General features: G+C 43.8%; 1 protein-coding gene across 2 annotated transcripts; it reads left to right on the top strand.

Moving 5' to 3' along the window:
• The first annotated feature begins 1,289 nt into the window (after positions 1-1,289).
• Positions 1,290-26,866, top strand: RBM17 (RNA binding motif protein 17). Of its 2 annotated transcripts, none has more exons than XM_075599405.1 (12): positions 1,290-1,448; positions 6,557-6,694; positions 7,266-7,382; positions 8,118-8,284; positions 13,253-13,353; positions 14,881-14,937; positions 15,401-15,545; positions 20,048-20,199; positions 20,921-20,997; positions 22,991-23,089; positions 24,001-24,073; positions 26,531-26,866. In XM_075599405.1, the coding sequence occupies exons 2-12, from the start codon at positions 6,572-6,574 to the stop codon at positions 26,629-26,631; spliced, it is 1,212 nt and encodes a 403-aa protein (XP_075455520.1). In that variant the 5' UTR covers positions 1,290-1,448; positions 6,557-6,571; the 3' UTR covers positions 26,632-26,866. The 2 variants fall into 2 exon arrangements, with proteins under 2 accessions (XP_075455520.1, XP_075455521.1); XM_075599406.1 differs by having other exon boundaries at positions 1,291-1,544.
• The last annotated feature ends 659 nt before the right edge of the window (positions 26,867-27,525 follow it).

Genomic DNA, 27,525 nt, shown 5'->3' on the forward strand with positions numbered 1-27,525 from the left:
GGGAAGAAGAGGACCCCAGAGCTGACATCAATGCAGTTCAGCTCCGGAGAAACCCCCTGCCTCAAATCTAGTAAGAAAAGAAAAAAAACACTGGGTGAAGTAACTTTAATTAACAGCATCTCTGTAACTTATGTCAATGAGAGCACTAATACTAAGAAAAGAGACAGCCAGCCGGCCTATGCACACGCCACTGAATGATGCGTTGCTGGCCTGTTGCACCGCTCTAAGCCTATAGATTCATGTGTGAGTGAGTGCTGATTTTTAAAGGATATCCCATTCATCTCTCGGGGAGACCTCAAGTTTCAGGACCTTGATTTTGGGAAGGTGGTCTCATTGCAATGTATGGTGTGAGAAAGTGATTATCATGCAAGTGAGGAAGATTCCCTTTCAACAAGGATGAGTTGGGAGCTGGTTATGAAATGCCCCTTTCATAGCAATTTTAACACTAACTAAGGCTGCGCTTATAGTGCCTTTTGACTACGTCGCTCCGAAACAAATACATTGACTCCGTCGCAAGCGCTTATAGTAAGCGCGACGGAACAACCAAAAATTTTGAAGCCGGGTCTATTTGATTTCTTGGAGACAGTCGCAACATGTGACTGTCTCTAAACCAATCAGAGACCGGGGCCCCGCCCCCTTTCGTGACGTCACTGGGCTTGTCACCAGCGACGTCGCTTAAAATCAAATTTTCATTTTCGCTAGAGGCGATGGCGACCGGTGATGTCATCGGTCGCGTTGCCGTCGCCAGCACTATAAGCGCGGCCTAATGAAGTTGCACTTTCGTTTTGGAAGAGACATTGAGGCCGCGCTTATAGTGCCGGCAACGCGACGTCAAGCGTGAAAACAAATGCATTGCTGCCGTCGCGTGCGCTTATAGTGGAGGCGGTACGACGCACCGACGGCTTGGTCGCGATCGCTGGAAGTCAAGTCAATTTCATTTTTCCAGCGACCGCAGCGTGACGTCGCCGTCAATATAAGCGCCGCTTTAGGCCTGTAAGTGTTATTCATAGTGTTATAATGGTAGGCAGCTGAGAAATATCATTGTTCTGTTTCCTGGATACTATCTGTAAAAGCAGGGCAGATTCATATGTTCAATACTTTCCTGTGTGATCCCCCACCAAAAAATACCCAATGGAGATAAATGGGTGCATTTGCCCACACTAAAGATGGCTCCCACCCTCATGCCCACACTGACGTCACGAACGTGTAAAACGTCTGCACGTTTACGCTGGTTGCCCGCGTGCGTTGATCTTTGCCTCAGCCTTTGCTGCCTGGCTACGCAGTTTACGTAGTGGTACGTGCGCTGGCTCGCGCGGTTGGTAGTTGCAGTACGCATTGTCCGTACACCGCGCAGAGGGCGGCCTGTGATACACGGCCCTGCACCCGCCTTCCCCTTCCGGTCCCCGGGGGTTATCTGCGTTATATGGAGGAGCCGCTGCGGGCTGCAGGTGAGTGTCCAAGGGGGACGTGAAATCCGGCCGCGGTTCCCGGCTTCTGCCCCGGTTTCACGGCTACTCGAGGACCCGGCTTGCGGCCTAGTGTGGGTGAGCAGTTACGGGAGACCGCCTCAGATTTAGGAGATACAGAATAAATGTGTGTATGTATATAAATAGGTAAGAACCTAGAACCTCGTGGTGATCAAGCTGGGCTGTGAGGCAGGAGACCTGGGCCATAGGGCTATGTTTACTAAGCTGTGTTACGCCATAAGACCCTGTTTATTGAGCCTTGGCAAATATAGCCCCTTACATGAGTACTTGTCCGGTACTTAAGTGACACCGTTTAGTAAATATGGCCCCGTTCACTTGAATAGGACCACAAGGTGTCTTCTGGCACGAGAGGTTATGTATGACGTAGCACCCCTTAGTAAATATGGCCCCATAGCTGCACCTCACATGGAGTCAGATCACAGTAACTGTTGCAGTTTTGCTTCATTTGGGTTAAACCTTTCAATGCCTGAGGGGCCTACAATGCATTGGCCGCCCCCTCTGCCAACATAAGGGTGAGTAGCTAAATAGTGCTAAGCATGCTACCTGTGAATTGGGTGAACCTGGTTCCAATCCCAGTGTCGGATTGTCCTTGTGTACTTTGGGACAGCCCCAGCAGCTTGGGCACCTAAAGTTAGATTGTAAGCTCTTCGGGGGGACTTGTGCTTCCAAAATTCTACGTGCAGTGCTGAGTACACGGTCAGCAATATAGTACAGGGCTATTCAACTTGTGGCCCTTGGACAGTTGAAGACATCCTGGACTTAACTGCCAAGTGTAAATAATGTAATTATAGATGTTAATACTTGCAAAATTTTAACTGTACTAATTTAAAGTCTACTAAGTTTACATAGCAATACTAATGGAGACCTCCTGCTTTTAAAAAGAAATTCCTATTTGACTCCATTTGATAATGAACTGAAGAGCCGTACTATATAAGGGGGGAGGCTTAGGGCTGGGCGGCCGCGTGAGTGTTCCCCACCAGCAGGGGAATCCTTCTGAGTCGGTCCCAGTCCCCCCTCGCTGCACGGCTCACTACGAGCTGTGACGCGTCAGCCGCCAGGGGATGCAAGAAAATTGTGATCCCGAGCGGTGGTGCGCTGATGAGCCAATCAGCGACGGGAGCTGTCAGATAGCTTCCTACACAAGGTGGGGTGGGGGGGTGTAGGGAGGGAGCTGCTGCTTACCTTCCAGCAGCCCGGGAGACCGAGACCGTGGGGGGGGGGGGGGGGGGAGTAGCGGGTCCCTCCGCTCAAACCACGCCCCCCTCCGCTCAAACCACGCCCCCCATCCGGCTCCCTACAGACCGCATATCGCGGTCTGTGTCTGTCAGCGCGCAGACTGAGGGAGCGGGGTGGGGGGCATGGTAAAATTTTGGCAGGTCTTAGATCGTGGTGCCGTCCAACCCCCCACCACCACAGGAACAAGAACCGCCCCTCAATGGGGCCGGCCCACTTTCTGCCTTGGCGCTCAGCGTTGCTCGACAAGATTTCTCTCTAGACAGGAAAATTGTCTTCAGAACTGGCGACGGAGTGCTGGCCAGGCCCCAGGCAATGGGGCAGTTCAGCCAATGAGAGGGTGAACAAGGGTGACGTCATGGCTGCCCCCCGTCGCTATCTCCTGCAGCTCAACCACAGACTGGGGATCACAGCGGCACGCGCCGCCAGCCTGCCAAGCGCGCGTGCAGCAGCTGACACTGGGGTCGTAGCCTTAGGGCTGTTCTGTAGAGGGCGCGCTTGCTGCGCCGTGCTCGCACGCAGCAGTTATAGTTGGCTGTAGTTAGTCAGTCTTCCTATAATGGGACCGTGCGCACGACAGTGAGCGTGGAACCGGCCGACAGGGGAGAAGATGGGGAAAATAAAGATTTCGTGCCGCTGAATGTGTGTTTGTGTGTACAATGTTAATAAACAATTTATTCTTGCTAACGTATTTATTGGAGACAAAGAAGAGATGCACCCGCTCAACATAGTATGACCGCAAGGGTCAAAATTACAGACTGGTGCAATAGGGCTCATATACACACTAGTGCTTTATGTGAGTGCTTATACTTTATAGAGTTCTAGTGACGTCATGCACCAGAAACAGCCCCTATAGCCTTTATACCACAGGCATAGGTGAGAGTGCTTTCTGGAATTTTACAGTGCTTATGTTTATAGTTGTATTTTGGATTTTCTGGCACTTTGCCAATTTTTGACCCCCCTAAGGGGAGTAAGCACTGTATTCAAATTCAGTTCACTTTATTTACTTCAATTTCTGGTACCAATCATTATTTAGTTATTTCTAATAAAATACTTTTATACTACAACTATTTTTCGTTTGGTCCAGTTTTTTCTGTTGCACTGCATGTTCAGCAGGGTGTTCTCCTGTATCAGACTTTGAGTGCAATTTTTAGGGCCTTATCTGCATGCACAGTGTCTTTGCGTCATACAGTGTCCTTTGTGTTTTTGATATAACGTATTTATAATACACAGTGTACCTCACTGTGTCGCTCACAGCATACACACATAGTGTGCGGCACGTGCCCGCGCGTTCGCACGCGCACGGCCGCACAGTATATTACGGGCCTTAGGCTAAGTCCCAGGTGGTGATGGCGGCGTGAACGCCACGCACCAGACACTAACCTCAATCAGGCAGGCCCCAGTGTGTTCTCGCGTGTTGGCTCACGCAGTGCGATGGCGCGTCAGCTAGCAGGGGAGACAACAAATTGTCTTCCCGTGCATTGTGTGCTGGGAGCCAATAGCAGGGCAGATAGCTTGGACCAATGGGAGAGCAGTGCTTTGAGCTGCTGTGCTTTGTTGTGTCTGACGTCATGGCTGCGCCCCCTGTCTTGGCCACGGCCCCGCATCTCCCATCGCTCCCTCCAGACCGCAGATCACGGTTTTAAGTTGTGCACGTGCCGCCAGGACGCTAGGCGCGCATGCAGCAGCCACCACCGGGGACTTAGCCATAATAGGGACAAGTCACGAAGTAGTGGATCCATGTAACAGACTCCCAGCAGGAATAGGGGAGATTCATCCTGTAACACAGTCCATAGTTGCTTGGGATAGACATAGTATTGTAAATATAAAAAAGTCAGGGATGAAATGGGGACTGGAGATACGCAGCGTTTAGGAATAACGCAGGCCGGGCGGTCTATATTTGCAGCCTGGTTCTGTAACATAGTATTGCACCTCTCTGTTGCTCATATCTATTGTTTTTTTTAACCCTTTATCTACCAGATTCGCCTGTAATGCGTTGCTCCTCTAGCTTGCAGTAAAATGGATGTTACATGAGTTATTTCATGAATAGTTGTCGGAAGGGGAACGCAGAATCAAATACGGAAGAAATAATGAAAACATACATAATGCAATACTGTGCAATAGCACAGTGAAGTGAGGGGAATAAGGGTGATAGACACAATGTCAATTGCACACATTTGCATTATGTATGCTTTTCATTATTTCTTCCATATTTAATTCTGCGCTCTCCTTCCAACACCTATTCACTTCTATGAGGATGCTATTTGGGTTGAGCAGCAATCAAGTGTATTGTATTGCACTTCTTTATTTGCGTATTTACTTCACTATCACGGCACTACCATCACTTCCCATAGGTTGGGGCACTCTCTAACAGCGCGTCTGAGATCAGATGCATTGTAAGGAACCCCAACCCTCTCTAATAGCGCGTCTGAGATCAGATGCATTGTAAGGAACCACAACCCTCTCTAATCGCGCGTCTGAGATCAGATGCATTGTAAGGAACCCCGACCCTCTCTAATAGCGTGTCTGAGATCAGATGCATTGTAAGGAACCACAACCCTCTCTAATAGCGTGTCTGAGATCAGATGCATTGTAAATTCTTCTGTATTTGGTACAATTTTAAAATGACCTGAAAATAACAGGGAACTTTTTAAGGGTGCCCAGAGAACCCAACGGTTCCTAGGAACCCTTGTTGAAAAACACTGGCTTAAGCTGATGCTCAGCTCCGTTTGTGAGCTATCGGTTCTCCTTGGACGTCTGACAGTAAAGTATATGCTGCCAAATAATGTTTTGTTTCAGTCAGAAAAACCATAGCTACATTTTTAGTAGAGCTATACTGTGTGATTCACGATAAAAATATATAAGAATCAATGCTATTGCTATAAATGCAAAGTTTTACATATAAATGAGCAGTGGTCGACAAATCACCCAAAAATCTACTCGCCACCTAGTACCAAACGTGTGCTGCTTGGGCCAATAGGAGCTCGCCACGATGTTAAATCCACTCGCCCGGGGCGAGCAAATGTATAGGTTTGTCGAACACTGTAAATGAGGCCCTGCTGTTTTTCTAGAAAATGGGACGTTGTAATCACATTCAGCAGGTCCAAAGTCATCGACAGAAAAACAAGTATATCAACCTGGACCAAAATATGGATACAAAATTGTCATCTATTATGGCTTGTAAATGCCTTTTACTTGAAACAGGGATGTAACAGTGTAAACCCCATGGCTACATTAAATTCCTTTTTCCCCCTGTTCTCGCTTTTTTCTGTTTTCTAGTAACAACAGCCATGTCTTGGCTAAGCCCTGTCTTGGCCCTGTCTAAAATACATGTAATATGCTATAAAAAGTGAGCATCACGATCCTTTTTTTCACACTGGTTATGGGTTTGTGCAGCAAATAACACCAAAGATCGTTTTTGATTTAGCATCTTAGTTTCTGTAGTGCTATTTAGCGAAGCATTTCCATGTGTACGGGAGGACAGAAATGCACAGGTTAAATCAGGGGTTGGTCACCAACAGCTCAGGTTTTCAGGATATCCCTGTTTCAGCATAGGTGGCTCAATTGAGACACCTGTGCTGAGACTGATTGAGCCACCTGAGCTGAAGCAGGGATATCCTGAAAACTTGACCTATTGGTGACTCTTGAGTTGCCCACCCCTGATTTAACTTGTGCATTTCTGTTCTCCCGAACACACACACCTTAAATGTATAGCAACAATGTTCTCCTTTTAACCCACGTGTAGAATTTTTATATTTGTAATTATATACTGCAAAGAACAAGGTAACACGGATCGCCATCAAATATTTATGCCCATACATTTTTCTGTATTGCAGTTTGAAACTTGGAAAATGTCTCTATATGACGACCTCGGTGTGGAGACGAGCGACTCAAAGACAGAAGGATGGTCGAAAAACTTCAAGCTCCTGCAGTCACAGCTGCAAGTGAAGAAAGCAGCGCTGACGCAGGCGAAGGTAAGTGGGCAGTGGCTGTTTTCCTGGGTCAGTCGTTCGTGTACTCCTCCAAAATCTATGCAAAGTCAATTATTATTATTTCTATTCGTGTGTGTGCTATTTAAACCTTGTTGTGGTCATAGTATGCATTGTCCATATTGTGTTGACAGATGTGTATGCTTGGACTTTATTTTCTTTGGTCTGTGGATAATTTCAAATGTTTTTTTTGTGTGTGTGAATTTCTGTGTAACCGTTTGACATCATTAGTAAGGGATTTTTGGGTGATTCTGGTATCTGCTCACGTATCATCCAGTTTATTTTTTAATACACACCAGCAGGAAGTTTTGTTATTGGTGTTTGTTGACATCTGATTTTGTTATGCTAATGTGGCAAAGGGTTTTGATATAATTAGTCCTTTCGCTGCCAGAAGAGATTAATGTTTTGGAAATGACTCGCTAAAGGGCCTAGTGAACTGTGAAAGGAGTTATTTGTGTTATGTCTTTCCAGAAGAGGAGGGAAATAACCCTCTTGCACAAATTGCAAGTCCTGTTGTAACCGAATCACTTGGAAATCTGCATATATTTTATTACAGACACAGAGGACAAAACAGAGCTCCGTACTCGCTCCTGTAATTGACCTTAAACGAGGCAGCGTCACTGATGAGCGACAGGTCGTGGACACCCCACCCCATGTAGCTGTCGGGTTAAAGGTAACGTTTTCGTTTATGGCTTTATTGGAGGTATATAAAATGCATTTTAGGATCCGTATGGTGAGCGAAGGCACTTGTGAGAATATAAGTTGTCCAGGCGCTCCGAAATAATTCTAAACTTACCGACATTTAGCATTATGTTGGCATGTAGACGGTTTCATTGGTTGTATACCCAATTTACCAACTTGGACTAAATTATTCATTTAATACTTAAAATAAGTAGAGTTTTGTACGTTTCTAAAAACTTTCACGGAACCAACGTTAAAGAAAAATAAAAACATTAGCGTGTCAAACAGTTGTCCCAAGAATTTGAGACCTCCAGTCGGATAAGGCAGGGATGCTCAACTCCAGTCCTCAAGCCCCCCACAACAGGTCAGGTTTTCAGGAGATCCCTGCTTCAGCGCAGGTGGCTCAATCAGTCCCTGCTTCAGCAAATGCCATTGTGATCTGTGGCCCACGCTACATTTTTAACTGTCAGTCTTCTAAAACCGTAATCTATCCTAAAACCTTGTTCGCTTAGTTCCCAGTAACTGATATTTGCTAACATATATTGAAATTGCTGCAGAAACATGTAGGCTATACGAAGTTAAGAGTGAAGTTGCCTTTCCCAGTGGGGCAATCTTCCTCTGGTTACTTTGTGGAGTTTAGAACACTTGCGTCGGTGAGCGCCGCTGTTCAGACTGTTCCGCTGATCTGTGCAGTGCTTTAGATAAATCCCTTGTTCTTCTTCCTCAGGAATCTGTGCCCAGTGGGTTCTCTGCGGGGGATGTGCTCATCCCATTGGCTGATGAGTATGATCCCATGTACCCGAGCGAATATGAAAAAGTGGTTAAGCGCCAGAGGGAAGAGAGGCAGCGGCTGCGCGAGCTGGAAAGACAGAAGGAAATAGAAGAACGAGAGAAGTATGAAAATATGCTTGTCTTGTTGGAACAGCAACATAAAACTGTGAATTATGTACTGCAAGAGATTGCAGAGGTACGCAATGGGGACCGTTTGTAAGGTGAAACTAAAATAAGGCTTTATAGCCTGTTCCTTTAAACAATACAGCAAACAAAAATATACATAAAACAACAAACAACTATCCCTGTGTAAGGGCTAACTTACTTCCCCAGTCCCTCTCTGCAAGGCTGGGGGGGAAAAGCCCCTTACCCACTTATCACCCCAAAGTCTCAGCGGTACCTTAACGCAGGTGGCCCTTCAGCAGGTGTCTGCTTGAGGGTTCAGACATAGAGGTCTGGTCCCCTTTTGTCTTGCTCTCAGACCTTAGCCCTCCTTTTCCTTATTTCAGCTCCATTGTGAGCTATGGAATCTCCTTCCTGTTTCTCAGATCAGGCTTTTTCTTAAAGTCCTAATCAGCCAGGTGGAGTCTGCTTGATTGCCTGTGTGCCATTAACCAGCACACTGCTGGGTTTAGAGGCAGTTTCTCTCGAATAGGGGTAAGTCCCTGTTACATGTACCCATATGTGTGATGGTGAAAACCCAGTGAGAGGATTATTTCTCAGAAGGGACAGCTTGTAGATGAGAGCCCTATGGAAGTTAAGAATAGGTAGTAGCAGCACAGGAAACACTAAGGGAACGGACAGACATGTCGTGGGTAAACCAGGGATGACAAAATCCCTGGCGACCACCTAAAATGTTGTCCCTGTCGCCTGTGCGGTGACTGATTTGATCGATCAAGTCACCGCTGCACCGCTCAGTGAGGGGAGGTATCAGCGAGCAGGAAGCGTGCGAAGGCTGGGAGCGGTAGAGATGTGAGTGTTGGAGAGAGTGGTGGGATCGAAGAACAGGAGACAGAGAGGCGATGCTAGTCAGAGCTGGTAGCTGAGATGTCTGTGTCAGACAGTGTGTCTGTGTATCTGTGTGTGTGTGTGTCACAGATACACACAGTGCCCCCCACGCACTCCTAACAACTTTTTTTTCTAAAAATTCTGGCTGGCTCCCTGGTATTTTATATTTTCGGCACACCTGGAAGGGTCATGCTAAAAAGGTGGGGGGGGTGGAGGTGCTACTGTGCAGGGGCGGGAACGACAGCAGTCTGTGTGGAGCAGGTAGGGCTTCCGACAGCGTTCAAGGGGCCCAGGACTAGCGTTTTTATGTTGGTCCCTGTGTCGGCGGCCCTGTCAACCCCCCCTCTTTCTCTCATCCTTCCCCCTCCCCTTATTTCTCTCACCCTTCCCCCATGTATTTATCTTACTCACCAATTCTCCCCCCTCACAATTTAACCCCTTTCCCCCTTACAATTTAACCTGTCTACCACTGCTTATTGTTCCTGCGTGGTTAGAACAGAACCAGGCTGCAGGGGATTAAAGTGCGGGTTGGAAGACAACTGTGGTTCTGCATGATTTGTACCCGGGCTTAACAAGAAAGAGAAAACAATGTTTGGGGAAAGTGATAACTTTATTGTGTAGATGCTAACTTTTATCACTGTTTAGAGCAGGGGCGGGCAACTCCAGTCCTCAAGGGCCACCAACAGGTCAGGTTTTCAGGATATCTCAGCCTCAGCTCAGGCGGCTCGATTATTCCCAGCCTCAGCACAGGTGGCTGAGTCGGACTGAACCACCTGTGCTGAAGCAGGGATATCCTGAAAACCTGACCTGTTGGTAGCCTTTGAGGACTGGATTTGCTCACCCCTGATTTCGATCCCACATGACTAAATGATGGATCTGAGTGTCCAACCAACTTTTCTTTTGAAATATTTCTGAGTATTCCATCCTTCCCCCCCCCCCCCCCACACACTTCTGTATTCCTGTTTTTATCTGGTCCTTGGAAAATAGAACTGTTCTATCAAGTAGCGGTACACTGATATAAAGCGCTTTGGGAAAGTAGAGAACCGTCCGTTTTACTTTGTGCAGATGTAGTTGTGCGTTGCCAATGACTTTCATCACAACCTCCGTTTTCTTGTCTTGAATGAAATTTGTTGATTTTGGTGGGGTTTTATTTTAGACTTTTTAAAGACACTGAAAACCACGTTGGGTTTTCCTCAGCTGCTTTGTTGTAGTACCCTTTTATCTTGTGTTAATGGTGGATACTTTGTTTTTGTATATGCGTGTGTTCAAATATGCATATCACACCCCACTTGGGAGTTTATTGTTTTTATATAGTATATTTATATACTATATATGCAGTGCGTACCCCCAGGCTGCCCTTATGACATTCAAGGAACATCATTCAAAGGTAGTACAGGCATACCCCGCATTAACGTACGCAATGGGACCGGAGCATGTATGTAAAGTGAAAATGTACTTAAAGTGAAGCACTCCCTTTTTCCCACTTTTGATGCACGTACTGTACTGCAATCGTCATATACGTGCATAACTGATGTAAATAACGCGTGTGTAACAGGCTCTATAGTCTCCCCGCTTGCGCACAGCTTCGGTACAGGTAGGGAGCCGGTATTGCTGTTCAGGACGTGCTGACAGGCGCATGCGTGAGCTGCTGTTTGCCTATTGAGCGAAATGTACTTACTCGCGAGTGTACTTAAAGTGAGTGTCCTTAAAGTGGGGTATGCCTGTACTCTAGGCGTCCTTATGACGTTCAGGAAATGCCATGTGATTTATTGCTAGTTTTCTAGAAACATAGAATTAGATATCAGATAAGAAGCACGTGGCTCACCTAGTCTGGCCATATTCCTACCCGCTGTAAAACGTCAGGCCCTTTTTGATCCGTCTCTTTCTTTTGTACTTAGATAACCTTTCTAGAAGGAGATTGGTATTGGAGCAGATAATGGAATTGGGAAGTGGAGGGCTTCCTCTTCCTTTTTGAATTGCTGGGTGCCCGGGCTCGATCGCATAATCGCTACCCCAAGTGATTACGTGGTTGCGAAAGGGTTCCGCTAAAAATACTAGCCATTTAAAACAGAGAGAGCCACATGGACATCAGAAATGGAAGCAGAGCATACATATAAATCCATGTCTTCTGAGAACTTACTACCAATTGGTGGGAGACCTACAGAAATAATAGGAGTACATTTGTACCTTTTTTGGGTGCATTTGACATCTCCATGTGAGACCAGAAGTCATTTGATGATCAACCCAATGGGTTTGTTCACCCCCATGACTCTACCTCACCCAGGTTTGGTCACGTTGAAGGTAGCCCAATAATATGTGTGTGTGTGATGTACAGAATATAAGACCAATGTTCATTTAACAGCTACATATCTCCATTAATCAAATTGCCTCGAGCCTGCCGACCTTGCAGCTTCCCACGTTTCGGATGTCATTTCTTCTTTAATTAAGATTACTAAATGACCTTCTTAAATGTGTGAAAAGCAATTAACAACCGTTCAGTGCAGCTATTTTAATGTAATTCCCGATTAGTTGCTGTGGCATTTATAGTAACAGAACAGTGCGGATTACACAGCTCATACCAGGTCTAGCTATATTTATAGAGCAGCATCGAATCAACAGTGCTACTGGGAGAGATTTGGGGTTTAATCCTCGTAATCGTTCTTGTGCCACGTGTATTCAAATACCGTGATACAGACAGCTGAGTGATGTAAGGTCAGCTCGTTTCCTGCTTACAAGGTGGAATTATCACCTCCGCCACCCTTTGTCGTGTCTCCGAACACGACAACACAATTTAATGTTATTTTTAATATTATAGCGAAAATGAATGCAGCCTTTTACATTAGAAAATATTGCAAGCACTGAATCACTGCCTAATATTGGTACCTAAGCTGCGATAGTGCTGTTCGGGTCACTATCACACACTCCCAGTGACTGGTGCAGGAAGGAGGAACAGATCCCTTTTTAGAGAGAGAAATTCTTAATGGTTTTATCTCTCAACGAATATATTAGTTGAAAGATCCGTGTAACATCATACGACCAATTCAGGCAGCCTCGGCTATTTTCCGTTTTGCAGTTTCATTTCTTTGTAACTAGGGCTTCTAAGGTGCTAACATGCTCTGACTGTGAGAGGTTGTGGCGTCCAAATAATAGAGATGTGATGGGAAATGGTCACAAAGATAAGGAAAGATGTTTCTGCTTGGAGGAGCTTGCAACGTAGGAGCATGTTAAAGACTAGGGTGAAAAGAGGTGTCTGGTGAGAAGTGCTCATTTAGGGGCCTACAAGTTAAATCCAAGGAATAAAATCCTATTGCTTTTTAATAGGATTTTTTTTCTTTGAAACACAGCGGTGCACCCTTTTGCCCCAGAATTGCGCCACTTTTGCCTTGATACATGTGCCCACTAGGATACAGAGATTTGACGGGGACGGAAAAGGGGCGATCCTGTTGTATACTGTAGTGTTTTTAGGTCTATAGTTTGACCATAATTACATAATTAGTATGTACTGCTTGGATTCATCTCCAGGGTAGTGCTACTAATTAGTATACAGTATAATGCTCCAATTCCATTCTGGCTGCTATTTTGTCTTTTATTTTGCCATATAGCTTTGTGAAAAGGTTGCATTACTAAAGTAAAAATGTTGGCGAAATCATGAACTGCAGACGGATAATAGTTAAGATATGTGTATGGCTAGGATACTTCCAATGTTATGCATGTGCCTTGTATTTATGATACTTTTGTCTCCAGTACTGTATTGTCCTTCTGAACATGTTGGTGCCATATCCTTAAATAAGGATAGAAAAGTCACACTTATAAAATATGTCTTAATTTTTGTATTTATTTAATACATACATACATAATGGCATGCTGGAAGAGGACCATTATACTTTGTAAACAGGTCAGGTTTTCAGGATATCCCTGCGTCAGCACAGGTGGCTCGCACTTTGACTGAGCCACTGATTGAGCCACCTGGGATGGGACTGATTGAGCCACATGTGCTGAAGCAGAAAACCTGACCTGTTGGTGGTCCTTGAGGACTGGAGTTGCCCCCTCCTGTTCTACTTCTTTATTTTATTTATATTTTAGGAGGCGCAAGGACCGGCATGAAGCCAGCGGGTTTTCTCGACGGCCTGACCCAGAGTCAGAAGAGGAGGATGAAGAATATGAACAAGAAAAGCGGAAAAGGGGTATGGCCTGGCCTTTCTATTGCTTCTTGTGAGACCAGGAAGCATACGGCTTGATTAGATGTGTTCTCAGACCACACATCTCATTGTAACACAATATAAATATTCTTCAAATAGTCTACCTCCTGCTCCAGTTAAAATAAGAACTGCCCTGTGTGTTTTACAGCCGTTTGCATGCTAGAGTAAGGTTGAGACTCCTATAAAAACCACATTCTTCTGAATGCTGCGGTTTATATTGCTCCCAGGATTAGGATTTAAAGATTAAACATTACGTGCAATTAAATGCAGATGCTGACATCCTTTATCCATATTATTTTGGTAGATTCCATCATCTAATACCCAGGCTACATTTTCTATAATTCAAAGGGCAGATGTTCCCCGAATATAAACAGGATAGTTTTTTTTTTTTACATTAGAGCGTTCTATTTAAGCATTGGAGGTAAGGTCCAAAGTGGAACATCTAGGAGCTCTGATTTCCTCTGTTTTTACCAAAGTCCTGGTGTATTACTGTATATTTTGCATGTGTGTCGCCTTGCACAAATATTTGAGTGTTTTTATGGTGGGATTAAGACCCCATTATACAGATTAAGGTTGCGCTTATCAGCAGCGCAAAACATTAAGTTTTGCATATTATCTTTACCCTCTAGTAGTTGTTTTTGTTTGTTACAAACCTTAAAATAATCATTGTGATCCCTCCCCTCACTAGAAAAACTTCAATAACAGTTTGAGTTTCAAATAAAATAATAATAATTGTGGAGACCATTAAAAATGGCTTCTGCAGCGGGTTTCTTTCCCTCAAATCTCCTCCCTGATCACAGTATTATGTCAACTTTGCAGCACTGTGCTCTGTCCGGGCTGTGATTCTAGGTATTATTTATTTATAAAAATGTTTTATTACCCGGAAGTAATACGTTACCTCTCGTTTTCAAGCATGTCCTGGGCACAGAGTTATAACAATACATGTTTACATTAAAATAACAGGGTTATTCAGTCAATTCACAGACATTTCATGGACAGATAAAGTTGGAAAAATGGGTACAGGGGATAAAAGGACTGGTGATTTTCAGATGGAAATAGAGAAGCTTTAACATCAGCAAACGGCTCACACCCTTTAGCTGCACCAAAGGCTGTCTGCCTTTTGGGGCGACGCAGATGTAGACTGAAGGGGCTCAGATTCAATACAGCTGTTAACATACCCCAAAGAACCCCAAATCCTTGCACTTGAACTGCGGATCCTCTTGGTTTTCTTGTAATGCCTTCTAAGACCTGAGCCTCTCCACTCCAATAGCAGAGCAGTTTGTATCTGCATCAGTTTCTGCGTGGGAGAAATCATGTGAATAGAAACACTGTTTGTTTGGAAGGGATGGTGCGGTTTTACCCCCTGCATATGTCCTGCTTTAAATGGTGCTTTCAGGTGCAGGCTTGTGTATGCTTTCCGTTCCTGTGCTCATGCAGCAGAAATAAATATTGTGCTCTATCTCATGTCCTGTTTGGATCAATACATTAGTAGAAATGTTCTTTTCTTCACAGCTCCGGGAGGAGCCGCAATTGCCCCACCTACGTGTCTTGTTGAGAAGGACCGGGAATGTGAGTATGGCGGATAGTTTTTGAAGGACCAGTTTGTGCTGCTCGCTGTTAATTTATTTTTAACATTTTTATTTTAGCGTGACCAGGGGTACCCCAACCTGGGGACCCCATGATGTAGTAGCTACGTCTGTAGGTGCTCCCAGAGGGTTGAAGTGGCAGTATTTTTCAGTGGTCTACAATATAATGTGGAGTTATACAGGGTGTTTAAGTAGATGAGGAACTACAAGAGGACACCAGCAGCACAAGCCGTGCTTTTGGATAAAAATCTGCCCTGGCTTTCCACTAAAACTCTCACGTTGCAGCCTGGTCCTATTTCTGCGTCAGCGGTTCTAAGCATTTGAGAAAGGAGTCTTTGCGTGGCATATTGGGTCTTGCTAAAATGATATTTACATGTGTAGATTGGTTTCCTTACCGTTCTATGGATTGTAAATAATGCAGGGTGGGTATTTTGGCTTCTCTGTAGCTATAGTGCCGGCCTATGATGATGAACCCCCTCCCAGGCCTCGCCCACCTGTCACTAAGGCTGCCATTCCACCACCTATGTACGATGAGCCGGAGAGACCACGATCACCAACCGGGCCCAGCAATTCATTCCTTGCAAACATGGGGTAAGGATGCAGAGTTCTCTGGTGTCACTGTTTTATAGAGGGGTTGCAGTGAAGCACATGGGTTTTGGGGTGTCGGCATGTGTGGCGTGTCCAGTCCTGTCCTAGTTACAAATTATTCTACATAAGTAACTACCTCTTTCTAACAAGCACCAATTGTCAAAAAGCATGTGAATCTACACAGGTGATCAGTTCCCGGAGTGTAGAGTCCGTCATTTGTTTCTTTATTATGGAGTGTACGGTGGAGGGTCTTTGTAACTTTTGTACCCGCCATAATCTATTTAATGTGTGGTTAAAACCTATTCCAGCTTCACATTGATGACACTGTGAGTGCTCATTTGCATGTCATTTCCCAGAATCCCTGACTGCAGTGGAAGTGCTGTATGCTAGGAGATATTGGTGTAAGGCGGCGTCCATACTCCGCACATGGCCCAACAAAAAGCTATACCTCTCTGTAGCAAGCCTTAGAGGGCGCGGTTTCAGCCGACAAAAATGTTTGGTTTTGCCGCACGACGGCCGGGTCACGTGAGCGGTTCAGCCAATGAGGGAGAACCGCTCGCATCACAGGCACGCCTCCCTGCCGCTGTGGATCACAGGCCACAGATCGCTCGGTGGACAGGCGCGCATGACGCCACGTGCTCCGTCGTGCGCGGGCCCACTGTATCCGAGGCCTAAAGCGTTGTTTCAGACCACTGAGACGTGACACAAGTGGTATTTTTATTTTATTCATTCATGTAATCTTGGATGTAGGGAGCTGACACAAGTTATGAATAATTCATTCTTGTAGTTAGAAGAACATGAAGGTGAAAGGGCTTGTCAAGTTTGCAAAAAGAAATATAAATAATATAGTTTGTGTGTATATAATACAAACATAGTGTGTGTATACAATAATATAATAGTTACATAGAGGCTGAAAAAAGACATGTCCATCAAGTTCAACCTAAGCTAAATTTAGACAGTTTATCCTATATTTGTACTTATAGTATATTGATCCAGAGGAAGGCAAACAAAAACCCCAGTGACACCATCTAATGATATCTCATAAGGGGTCAAATACATTTCTTGCAGACACCAAATATTGGCCACCAGATTACTCCCTGATCAATGTCCTTCCCATGTTTACCTATTTGGTATATCCCTGTATCCCTTTCCTTTCTAACAAGATGTCCAACCTTTTTTTGAAGATATCTATTGTATCTGCCATCACAGTCTCCACGGGTAATAAACTCCATATTTTAACTGTCCTTACTGTTAAGAGTAAAACGAAAAAATGTGAGGCGCTACTAATGAAGGTGAAACATATAAATATAATAATGTGATAAATATCAATAATATAAAGTGCTCAAATATAAAAAGTGCTCAAATATAAAAAGAATGGCAAACTTCGCTGCTCAACCCTCTTGGGAGAAGATCCAATTTCTCCCGTCTTGAATGGTAAGGAGAAGCTTGTGGGGAGCGCAGGTTTCACCATAAATATAAGGAAGAAAATGGAAAATAGTGCAGTATGTCTAAACAAACACAGCAATTTAAACAGGAATCATGATTTGGGACTCACATTCTCCCAGTGGTAATACAGCATTGAATAGCAATTAGAGCAGTAAGAAGACTCAGCAATGTGCAGGGGGGTCTTGCTTGTATACACTCCCTGATGTCAGCAGGACAAACCCTCAACAGAATGAAAAAAAGGACAACTCTAGTGCAACATTGTATGTTCACTGATGCTATATTGAAAAAGGCAATTGTTATTGCACTTACATGAGCAACAGGTGCTTAGACACGTAACAATTGATGCGCAGCATAGGTGTACAACATCCACCCCTCCTGACGAAGCTGCCACGCCAGCGAAACGCGTTGAGTGAACCAGCAGCAATTCAGAAGTGTGCCCCGAATGCCCCAGAACCCGTGTGAATCCATTCTGTGTTCGATCACGAAAACGGGAAGTGACGCGACGGGCCGAACCGGAAGTGAAGCGACGCGACCTCAGGAGAGGGGTGGATGTTGTACACCTATGCTGCGCATCAATTGTTACGTGTCTAAGCACCTGTTGCTCATGCAAGTGCAATAACAATTGCCTTTTTCAATATATCATCAGTGAACATACACTGTTGCACTAGAGTTGTCCTTTTTTTCATTCTGTTGAGGGTTTGTCCTGCTGACATCAGGGAGTGTATACAAGCAAGACCCCCCTGCAAATTGCTGAGTCTTCTTACTGCTCTAATTGCTATTCAATGCTGTATTACCACTGGGAGAATGTGAGTCCCAAATCATGATTCCTGTTTAAATTGCTGTGTTTGTTTAGACATGCTGCACTATTTTACATTTTCTTCCTTATATATATGGTGAAACCTGCGCTCCCCACAAGCTTCTCCTTACTGTTAAGAACCCTTTCCTTTTGTTGCTGGTGAAATCTCCTTCCCTCCAACCTTAAGGGATGATTCTGTGCGTCGTTTGTACTGCCCGTGGGATGAATAGTTCATACTACAGTAGCAACGTGTTTCATTTTTATACAGTAATCGGTAACAAACTAAGGCACACTGTATCGGGAGCCTCAGCAGAAAACCAAGTACATGAATCCATAAACCATCATTTAATGAGTCAAAACACACAGAGAAATCTTGTTTAATAGAGAAAAAAATAATAGCTGCAAATGTTGCAATTTCACTCCGACCAGGACAGTTGGGTGATAACTGGGGACAGGGTAGTCATTCGTTTTATTTTTGCCCTGCAGCACTGCAGTGATTAAAACAGCAGTATATGTGCTCTGATCTTTTCATTGAGTGCCTTAGAAAAGACTCGCGGGGCAGGTAAGTTGTGCTGCAAAAAAACACTCCATTCAGAATGGAGCTCCTAAAAAGCAAGTTAGTAGAACGTTTTCAGACCACAAAGTCTTAAAGTAAGTCTTGTTCCTTCTTTATAATTCTGATTCAGCGAATGTACACCATGAATCCCGGGACCAAAGAGCGGTTTATAAAGTACCAGCTGCTTATGTTTTGTGGTTTGTTTGTTTGCTTCTTGTAAGTTTGTTAGGATCAGCAACTATTTTATGACTGCACAAGCGGTTCAGTGGTTTCAGGTGTTAGGTAAAGTACAGTTTAGAAATAACACGTTTATTTAAAGGTGCACTTAGAAACATAGTGGAGCTCATACTCTGTAGCGATGTGCAAAGCTTTCACAGGCGTTTAAGAACCACACAACTGTCCCCCAGGATTGCAATTTCGCTTTATATGCCAATTTGCTAAATTCTCTACAATTGCCACATTCCCTTAGTGCTGAGACTAGAATTCACTCTGTACATCACGTTCCGCTCACTGTCTGGCGATACTGCTCGGGAAGCTCGCAAAATGCAATACTATTTTCGCAAGGTTAGCCCTTTGAAGCTTGACGAAATGTTTTGAAAAACGCAAAATAAAGAAACGCTACACATTTATCACTGCATTTTGCATTGTTTCGCAGAAATAGTACTCAGCCATAGTACTCATCTAGTACTCAGCCATGTTACAGCTACTCTGTAGTTTTTAATACTTATTTCAGAACTTTGGATATGTCTAATACCGGGGTGACCAACTCCAGTCCTCCGGGGCCACCAACAGGTCAGGTTTTCAGGATATCCCGGCCTCCCACAGGTGGCTGTCGAAGACTGAGCCACTGATTGAGCCACCTGTACGGAAGCTGGAATATCCTGAAAACCTGACCTGTTGGTGGCCCTTGCGGAGTGGAGTTGGCCACCCCTGGTCTAATAGCTTGGTATTAGCTGGTTAATGTAAGATTTGTGTGGCAGTGTGGGACATTTATGCTGTCGTCGGATAACTATTAGCAGATTCCGTTTACGAGAGCATGCAGCGCGAGTCACTCTTATAAAGTCTGTTAGCCACTCATGAGACTACATGACCAGAACTTTAATTTGTATAACCTTTTCTCATCTCTAATGGCTCCATTTTTACTCCATTGAGCAACTTCAAATATAATCTAAAGGTTCACATACTTTTTCACACATGGATAACATTTTTGGTTTTGAAATATATGCAAATCCTAAAGGGTTCACAAACTTGATAGAGATATAATTTTTGTATGTGTAATAATATTTTTTTTTAAAATAAGTATACACTACTGAGGAAGGTCTGGCTCTGAGACCGAAAGGTTGGATATTTCTGTGCCTGTTTACAATATATTTATCTATCACATTTACCCTGAGTGCTGTCTGATTACGTGCAAACGGTATCGTACATTTGTTTATTTCTTATGGGATATGCTCCTGCCAATTTTGGATTGATACTGGAGTGCTGACGTTGTTGTTGTTTGTTTTTATATACTGTATTAGCATGAACTTTTAATAACCTATTTGAATTATAAAATTGTCTTAAAAATGGCTGCCCGTAGCAGCAGATTTGCTCGTCCGGAACCCCTGGAGACCTCTTGCTGACTCCCAGTGATCTACCGGACACGTGTTGAACACTGCTGTTGTGCATACAAGAGCTTCACATTTTGTTTCTGCCTGTGTGTTGCAGTGGAACCGTGGCTCATAAAATCATGCAGAAGTATGGCTTCCGGGAAGGCCAGGGCCTGGGGAAGCACGAGCAGGGGCTCAGCACCGCGCTCTCCGTCGAAAAGACAAGCAAAAGGGGAGGCAAAATTATTATTGGTGATTTGGCAGATAAAGGTGCGTTGGTTCTTGTGTTGTATTTTCTCAAAACATTTGAACACAAACTAAAGGACGGTAGATACTGTAGCACATACTTTATACATTGTCTATCTATGTGAACCTTCATATTCCTAATTAGTATAGTGATCTGATTTGCTGGGAATTGTTGTAAACAGAGATTTGCCAACATGGTCTCCTGCAGGGGTGCACAACTCCAGTCCTGAAGACACTCCCAACAGGTCAGGTTTTGCGGATATCTCCGCTTCAGCCTCACTGATTGAGCCACCTGTGCTGAAGCAGGGAGATATTGAGCCACCTGTGCTGAAGCTGGGATATTCCTAAAACCTGACCTGTTGAGGGGTGTCTTGAGGACTGGAGTTAAGCACTCCATGTCTACATGACGCATGATTTTGGGAGAAGCTGTATTATACATGTTTATTGTTGACATAACCTTTTACAAACCTTTTTATTCTAATTTCAGAGTATTAGCTTTGTGTTTAGTGTTGTAGCAGATCTTTGTGGGGTGCTCATATTTCCGGAGTGTCTTTCTATATTAAAAAAAAATAATAATAATGTTTTGACATCACCTCAAATTAGAGAAATGTTTCCCACCTAATAGTTAAATGCCGACTATTTGACTCAGCATTCTGTTTTTATCTTTGTAAGAAGTGCTTCAAAGTGTTGTCTTCAATGTAGTTTGGCAGGATTGTAACTTTCACACTGACTTTCTATCTCTTAGTTGATACATCCAAGAAATCGGACCCGAATCCTCTAACAGAAATGCTGAAGTTCCCAACCAAGGTGGTTTTACTACGGGTAAGAAGAAGAACAAATACCCCCAGCTAGAGTTGAAGGGCTGGCAGTGCCAGTGCCATTTAAACTACATGAAGATTACACGTGTGCTAGTCGGTATTAAAGATCATCTCTGGCTTTCACGTCAATTAAAAAGAGAAGTTGTTGTTATTGAAAATGATGCTGAGATTATGAAGCGTTTGATCCTTTTTTTTCACTGTTTCAATGGGAACAATAGTTAATTTAAAAGTATGTAGTTATAGGCAGCGCTTCCCCATGTAATAAATGAAAATCCTATAGTAAGAATAGGTGCACAGGAACAATGTCCACCCCCCCCCCCCCCAAAAAAAAAGCAGCTCAAGCTTGCCGTGTCTGAGCATCGTTGCTGTGTGTAGAACTGCATCAAGATGTTTGCCTGTGTGTGATAGGGAATTTGTGCAGTGGGTTTACAGGGCATCGGGTGCTGGTGTTGGCCGCTATACAGGCATACCCCACATTAACGTACGCAATAGGTCAGAGCATGTACGTAAAGTGAAAATGTACTTAAAGTGAAGCACTAACGTTTTTCCACTTATCGATGCGTGTACTGTACTGCAATCGTCCTATACGTGCATAACTGATGTAAAGAAGGCATTTGTAACCGGCTCTATAGTCTCCTCGCTTGCACACAGCTACGATACAGGTAGGGAGCCGGTATTGCTGTTCAGGACGTGCTGACAGGCGCATGCGTGAGCTGCCGTTTGCCTATTGGGCGATATGTCCTTACTCGCGAGTGTACTTAAAGTGAGTGTCCTTAAACCGGGGTATGCCTGTATATGGCAGTGGGCACTTATCAAAATGTGTGCTCACTAAATATTTACCCTGTCTGATCCCTTTGACAGGTGATTTATTTGTCATTAGCAGTAACCATATTTGATAATTATATAGATATACAACTTTTTTTTCTTAATGACCAGTGGTTTGAGTAAAGTGCCCTGGTTTTGAAAATGTTAACTTATTAGATGGGTCTTTTTTCATTACATTTTTTATTTTTCTCCGAACTTTGATGTTCTAGGCCTACATCAATCTATAGTTGCATTATTTGGTGGTTTGACATTTGAAATGAAGGAACACATAGCTCTGGCATCACTTTGATGCATAGTTTACCTTGCATCAGGTACAGAATCACTGGGGCTAAGCTGAATATTTTCATGGTGACCGTATATATCCAGGTCATCCTTAAACATTGGGGCCAACAGTGATGACTGTATTTGCTGTCACTGACTTGTTGGCCCAATCTTTTGCTTCAAATCCGTTTTAACTACAAATGGTGACACGGTGTGCTCATTTGCATGTCATTTCCCAGAATCCCATGCTGCATTGGAAGCATTGTATACTAGGAAATAGTGGGGGAAAGCAGGGTTGCAGACCTGTCTGAGACATGTGAATGGGCTCACAAGTGATATATTTTATTTGCTGTATTTTAGAAAGAAAGCCATAAGTTGTGCCATCATCCTGTCTCCTCCTCCACCTGTGTGCTAGAATCTCAAGCCATTGGCAGGGTTTAGTTGGTGTAATTTTTCTCTTACTGGTTTATGTAAGGCCGCGTCCATAGTGCAGGATACGGCATGAGCTATATAGCTCGCGCTGAAACAAACACTAGGACGCCGATGCATATGCGCATAGTGCGTGCACATGCGCTACAGGGAGAGCGGCGCTTCACAATGCAAACAAGTTTGTTTTGCAAGCGCGACGCCAAGGAGGAGGCGCGCGGAAGCTAGTGCGGCCTAACAAGACACTGATTTGGGGCTTTAGGAAGGTGTCGTCGTTCTGACTTTCTAGTTTAATACAACTGATGGACTTTCTGGTCGTATGAGTGTTTGTTTGAAGCCAAATTTGTTGCAAGTGTTTATGGCAAGCAATAGACACCAAAAAGTTTAATCAGAATTGGTGTCTGGGTACGAAGTGTTTATTTTGCTTGATAACATGATATATAACCTTGCATAGCACTAAGCCATGGCATTGTTTTTACCATCAGAACATGGTAGGTCCTGGAGAGGTTGATGAAGATCTGGAGGCTGAAACAAAAGAAGAATGTGAAAAATATGGCAAAGTTGGAAGATGTGTAATTTTTGAGGTCAGTATAATATTTAAAGAAACGTTCCCTCATGACAGTATTACATTATATCCAATACATTGTAATGCGAAACCTTATAGTTTTTGTGAGTTTTGTGATTTTCTCTAGGTATCAATTCCCACTTTATGACAACTTTTATTAAGGTTTTTCTTGCGTGTGAAACGGTCTGTACCAACTTAAACTGCAAATACTTCTGACCTAAGACTCGCAGTACGCATAAAACATAGCAAAAAAAAAATGCTACTTACAAAGTCCTACTGCTTCACATCAGTAGCACAGCCTGCCTGAGAAACTTTTCTTGACAGGGGAAAGGTAGCTGGGACATGATATAAATGTCCTTAAGGATCATGTGTGTCTGTGTCTCATACTGCACTGTTCAGTCTTAGGCCGGGATTATACAGGGAGGCCCTAGCACAAGCAATCTGTAAACTCTCCTTCCTAGCAAGGTTCAGGCGATGGGGGGGCGGGGTGGGGAGCATGGCCGTGACCTCGCTGCTGGTCCTCCCTCATTGGCAGAACCACCGCCGTGACGCGGCCATCACTCAGCCGCCGCGCCAAAAGACAAAAATATTGTCTTTTGAAAACGCAGTCCCGCCATCGCGCTCGGTCGTGTGAGCACTAGGGGCGGCCTCATAGGGAGTCAGCAATTTGTTTTTGCCGCGCACACCAGCACCAACACACAGAGTATAAGCTCAGCCTTGGGTATGGATGATGGGTGATTACTGCCTGTAAGTAAAAATGTACCTAGCTCAATTCTAACCCCATTACTGCTGGAGATGCCTGCAGCCAGCAACAAACTTGTTCATTTGCACATTTTTCTTGATGACTTTAATCATTTTTGCTGCCAGCGGGAGACTGCTGTATGCTTTCTAAAGTGAGCCTTTGTAATGTAATGTCCATTCTGTTTCTAGATCCCTGGTTCTCCTGATGAGGAAGCAGTGAGGATATTTTTGGAATTTGAGAGGGTGGAATCGGCAATTAAAGGTAAATTGCACAATTCATTTAAAATCTGATAATCTTGTGTGAGAAACCTCAGTGGGAGTATGTGAGTCACCTAAATAATAGTATTCTATAGTCATTACACAGATAAGGAATAATGAGTTTCAATTCTAAATGTCTAAAAAAAAAAAAATTTGCCGAAATTGCAAGTACAGTATACAGCTTTGAATACTTAGATATCATCTGAATAGCCAGATGTAATGTACAACCATTGTCATTTCACAGATGCTGATCTTCTAATTGATCTAATGCCTGTATTTGTCATGTAATTGACAAGTGTACCATCGTGGAAAATTGTCGTATTGAACTGCAAATGCTTAGGGAGAATATGGATCAAGATACATTTGCTTCGTGACTGCAAAAATGACTTTGCATCAATTTGCAAGTTAAACGTGTGAACGGTCACTTAAAGGAGCAATCCAAGCAGACAATGTTTTAGATATATCTATCAGACGTATACACGCATGCATGCACGCACTTATGCATGCATATATACACGCACATACACGCACTTATGCATGCATGCACGCACACACACACACACACACACACACACATACACACTTGAAGCAGGGGATCTCCAGAGTATGCTCCCGTTAATTTCAGTTCCTTTGACCCCCTGGTTCCAGAGATCTCTCTGCTGGTTAAAGCTGCTGCATCATGCTGGCCAATAGGATGCTGCACCGGGTGACGCCACTGCTTCCTGTTGGCTTGCGAGGCGCGGGAGCTCTGAATCCGCCACTATATGATCTCTGCTACCGGCACCGCCTGCTGAGGTCTATCTCCGGAAACAAGGGGTCCCAGGGCTGATATTAATGGGGTTCAAGTCAAGAGACCCCCGGCTTCTATCCTATGTTAAAATAAAATGCGCAAAAAAAAGTTGCCCGCTTGGCTTGTTTCTTTAAATCCGCCAGCGGCAGCTCTAAGCTATTTGATCGCAGAGAGGAAGACAGCGCCAATAGGCTTTGATGCATCCAATTATAACATTGTACCGAGCAACTCCTCCCCTAACTGCTTAATCTCTCGGTAATGCTAGTGAAGCAACGTTTGTTGCTGAGGCACATCCATACATTGAAACGGGAGCATTTGGCATCAAACAGTAGTGTATAAAACACGCGCCACGAGTCAGGAGGGCTTGGGATGGGAGTGAAGCCTCCCACAAACGATTTTCAGCACATTGATTCTTGTACTGTACTCTGTAATCGGAGGAAGAGTTCCTCAAACAAACATAGAGGTTCTCAATATTAAAATAGCTCAAACTCATTGATGTATGAAACAGCCTCTCGGAAGCAATAAATACAGACATTGTCTATGATTGACACACGGGAATCTTCCAGTAATGGAAGACACAATTTCAGCATGGTGTAAAATGTTAATTAAGTAGAGAGACATATTTTAACCTGTCTATTATATTCCATTCCTACCAGAGACCCTCAAGGCTGCCTTCAACGGTCTCCCATGTTAATCTCGTCTGTAACGGTTACATACGCCTATAACACTGTCTCTAACTGTCCATGCAATGGCTGTGAATATAATGGATAACCTCCGTTCATTTAATGTAATCTTTGTATTGTCGTCATAACTGTGCCCAGGACATACTTGAAAATGAGAGGTAACTCTCAATGTACTTCTTCCTGTTAAATAAAAATACATTCTGTTCCCACTGAATATTAATTGTAACCCTTTGTAGGGTCATTTTATAATCCCACCTTGGCTGCAGTGCATAGTTAAGAAAAACAGTGCTCTTAAAGCTGCCGTTCAAGCAATATCCTAAATGTGTTTTATTTTTTATATAAATCAGTACTGTACTATAAGAAAATAATTGTAGCGTTTTTTTTTTTAAGTGAAGACATTTTTAATGTAATAAGCATTTTTGTTTCTATAGCAACCTTTTCCAAAGTCATATCCCCATCCTCTTCTGGGACAGGCTCTGGCACACCCCTTTTGCCCTCTTTCTAGCAGTGCACCAATTGTATCTAGTGCCAGCCTGGTCACATGATCTTCCCCACAGAACTTTGCATCTTGGGTACTGTTCTGCAGCACTAACAGTGATTTAGTGAACCCCCGAGCCGAATCTTCGCCGATCGATCGGCAACTTGGCTAATCACCTGTCAGTGTGCAGATTGTATTGATGCACATATTGAAAGTGAAAATAATTTAAAAAAATTAAAAACAGCAGTTTTAATGCTTCATATTGCTTGTCAGTCTTTAAATTAACCCTATATCGCTGCCTGCCAAACTCCCATATTTGTTAACCTGTATAGATGTTGCATCCATCATGTAACATTAGTAAGAAATATCAGTTGAAGATGTAGCATGTGACCAATAGTAAAATGGTAGACAATGATCATTTTAAATGGGGCAAGGAATCTGTAGAATAATTCACTGGTAAGTCCATGCCTCTGCACTTGTCCGCTAATTGATTTCTCGCTTCTATTCCAGCCGTGGTGGATTTGAACGGGAGGTATTTTGGTGGCCGTATAGTGAAGGCGTCTTTCTACAACCTGGATAAGTTCAGAGTCCTGGACCTTGGGGATCTATAGGAACTGTAACAGTTTGGGGGTCTATGGAAGTCTCGAAGTGTTCCATACAGTCTGTGTCAGCAAATTGGAAATGATCTCAGATTTAAATTTGTCACGTTTATTGTGATGAACAATATATTTTTTATTTTTTTGGTGTGTGTAGTATAAAGAACTTTTATAACAAATCTCGTCAATCACTGACATGTCATGTTCAGGTCTCGTTATTGTGCTGATGTATTAAACATTTTTAAACTTTTTTTTCCCTCCTTGTTTGATGAGCGGGAGGGAAATGTTTATTCAACTATGGATTATCTGCTGCCGGGGGAACTACACATAAGCTAAATTTGGTTCATACTAGTACCCATGGGTACCAAATAATAAACCTATTTAGGGTATACCGTGTTGTCCTGCAGGGCATTTGAAGGTTAATTTGAATCCTTCCTGTTTTGGAGGGGCCAATGAGTCACTGACCCCCGTGGAAATGAAAGTGTTAATTATGCTTTAATCCCTTTATCTGTGATGGTTTTGAGAAATTGTCTTCCGTGTGCATTTTGTGTTTTATTTTTGTGCAATGTTTGTTTATTCTGGCAGTGGCCAAATATTTTCTTGCTGAGGTGTTTGTTCAGCTTGGTGGATGGGATGTATTTTGCTACAAATGGTTGGTGAATTTGTCAGTAATTAATGCCGTTTTAGATATGCGCATAATTGTATTGTACAAAAAAAGTGGCGACTGACCTGTGACAACAGCGCGGCCTATCTAGCATTGAGAGACATCGAAGCATGACCGGGCACTCTGTGGCAGCGGCCCCAGTGTCCGCTCCTGCACGCCGGCCTAGCGGTCTGTGCTTGAGCTGCAGGGGGAAAGAAAAGATTGCGACTGGTGAGGGGGAAAGCCGTGGCGGGGGACAGCCATGT

This window comes from Ascaphus truei, chromosome 5 (assembly GCF_040206685.1).
Source record: "Ascaphus truei isolate aAscTru1 chromosome 5, aAscTru1.hap1, whole genome shotgun sequence".
Classification (NCBI taxonomy): Eukaryota; Metazoa; Chordata; class Amphibia; order Anura; family Ascaphidae; genus Ascaphus; species Ascaphus truei.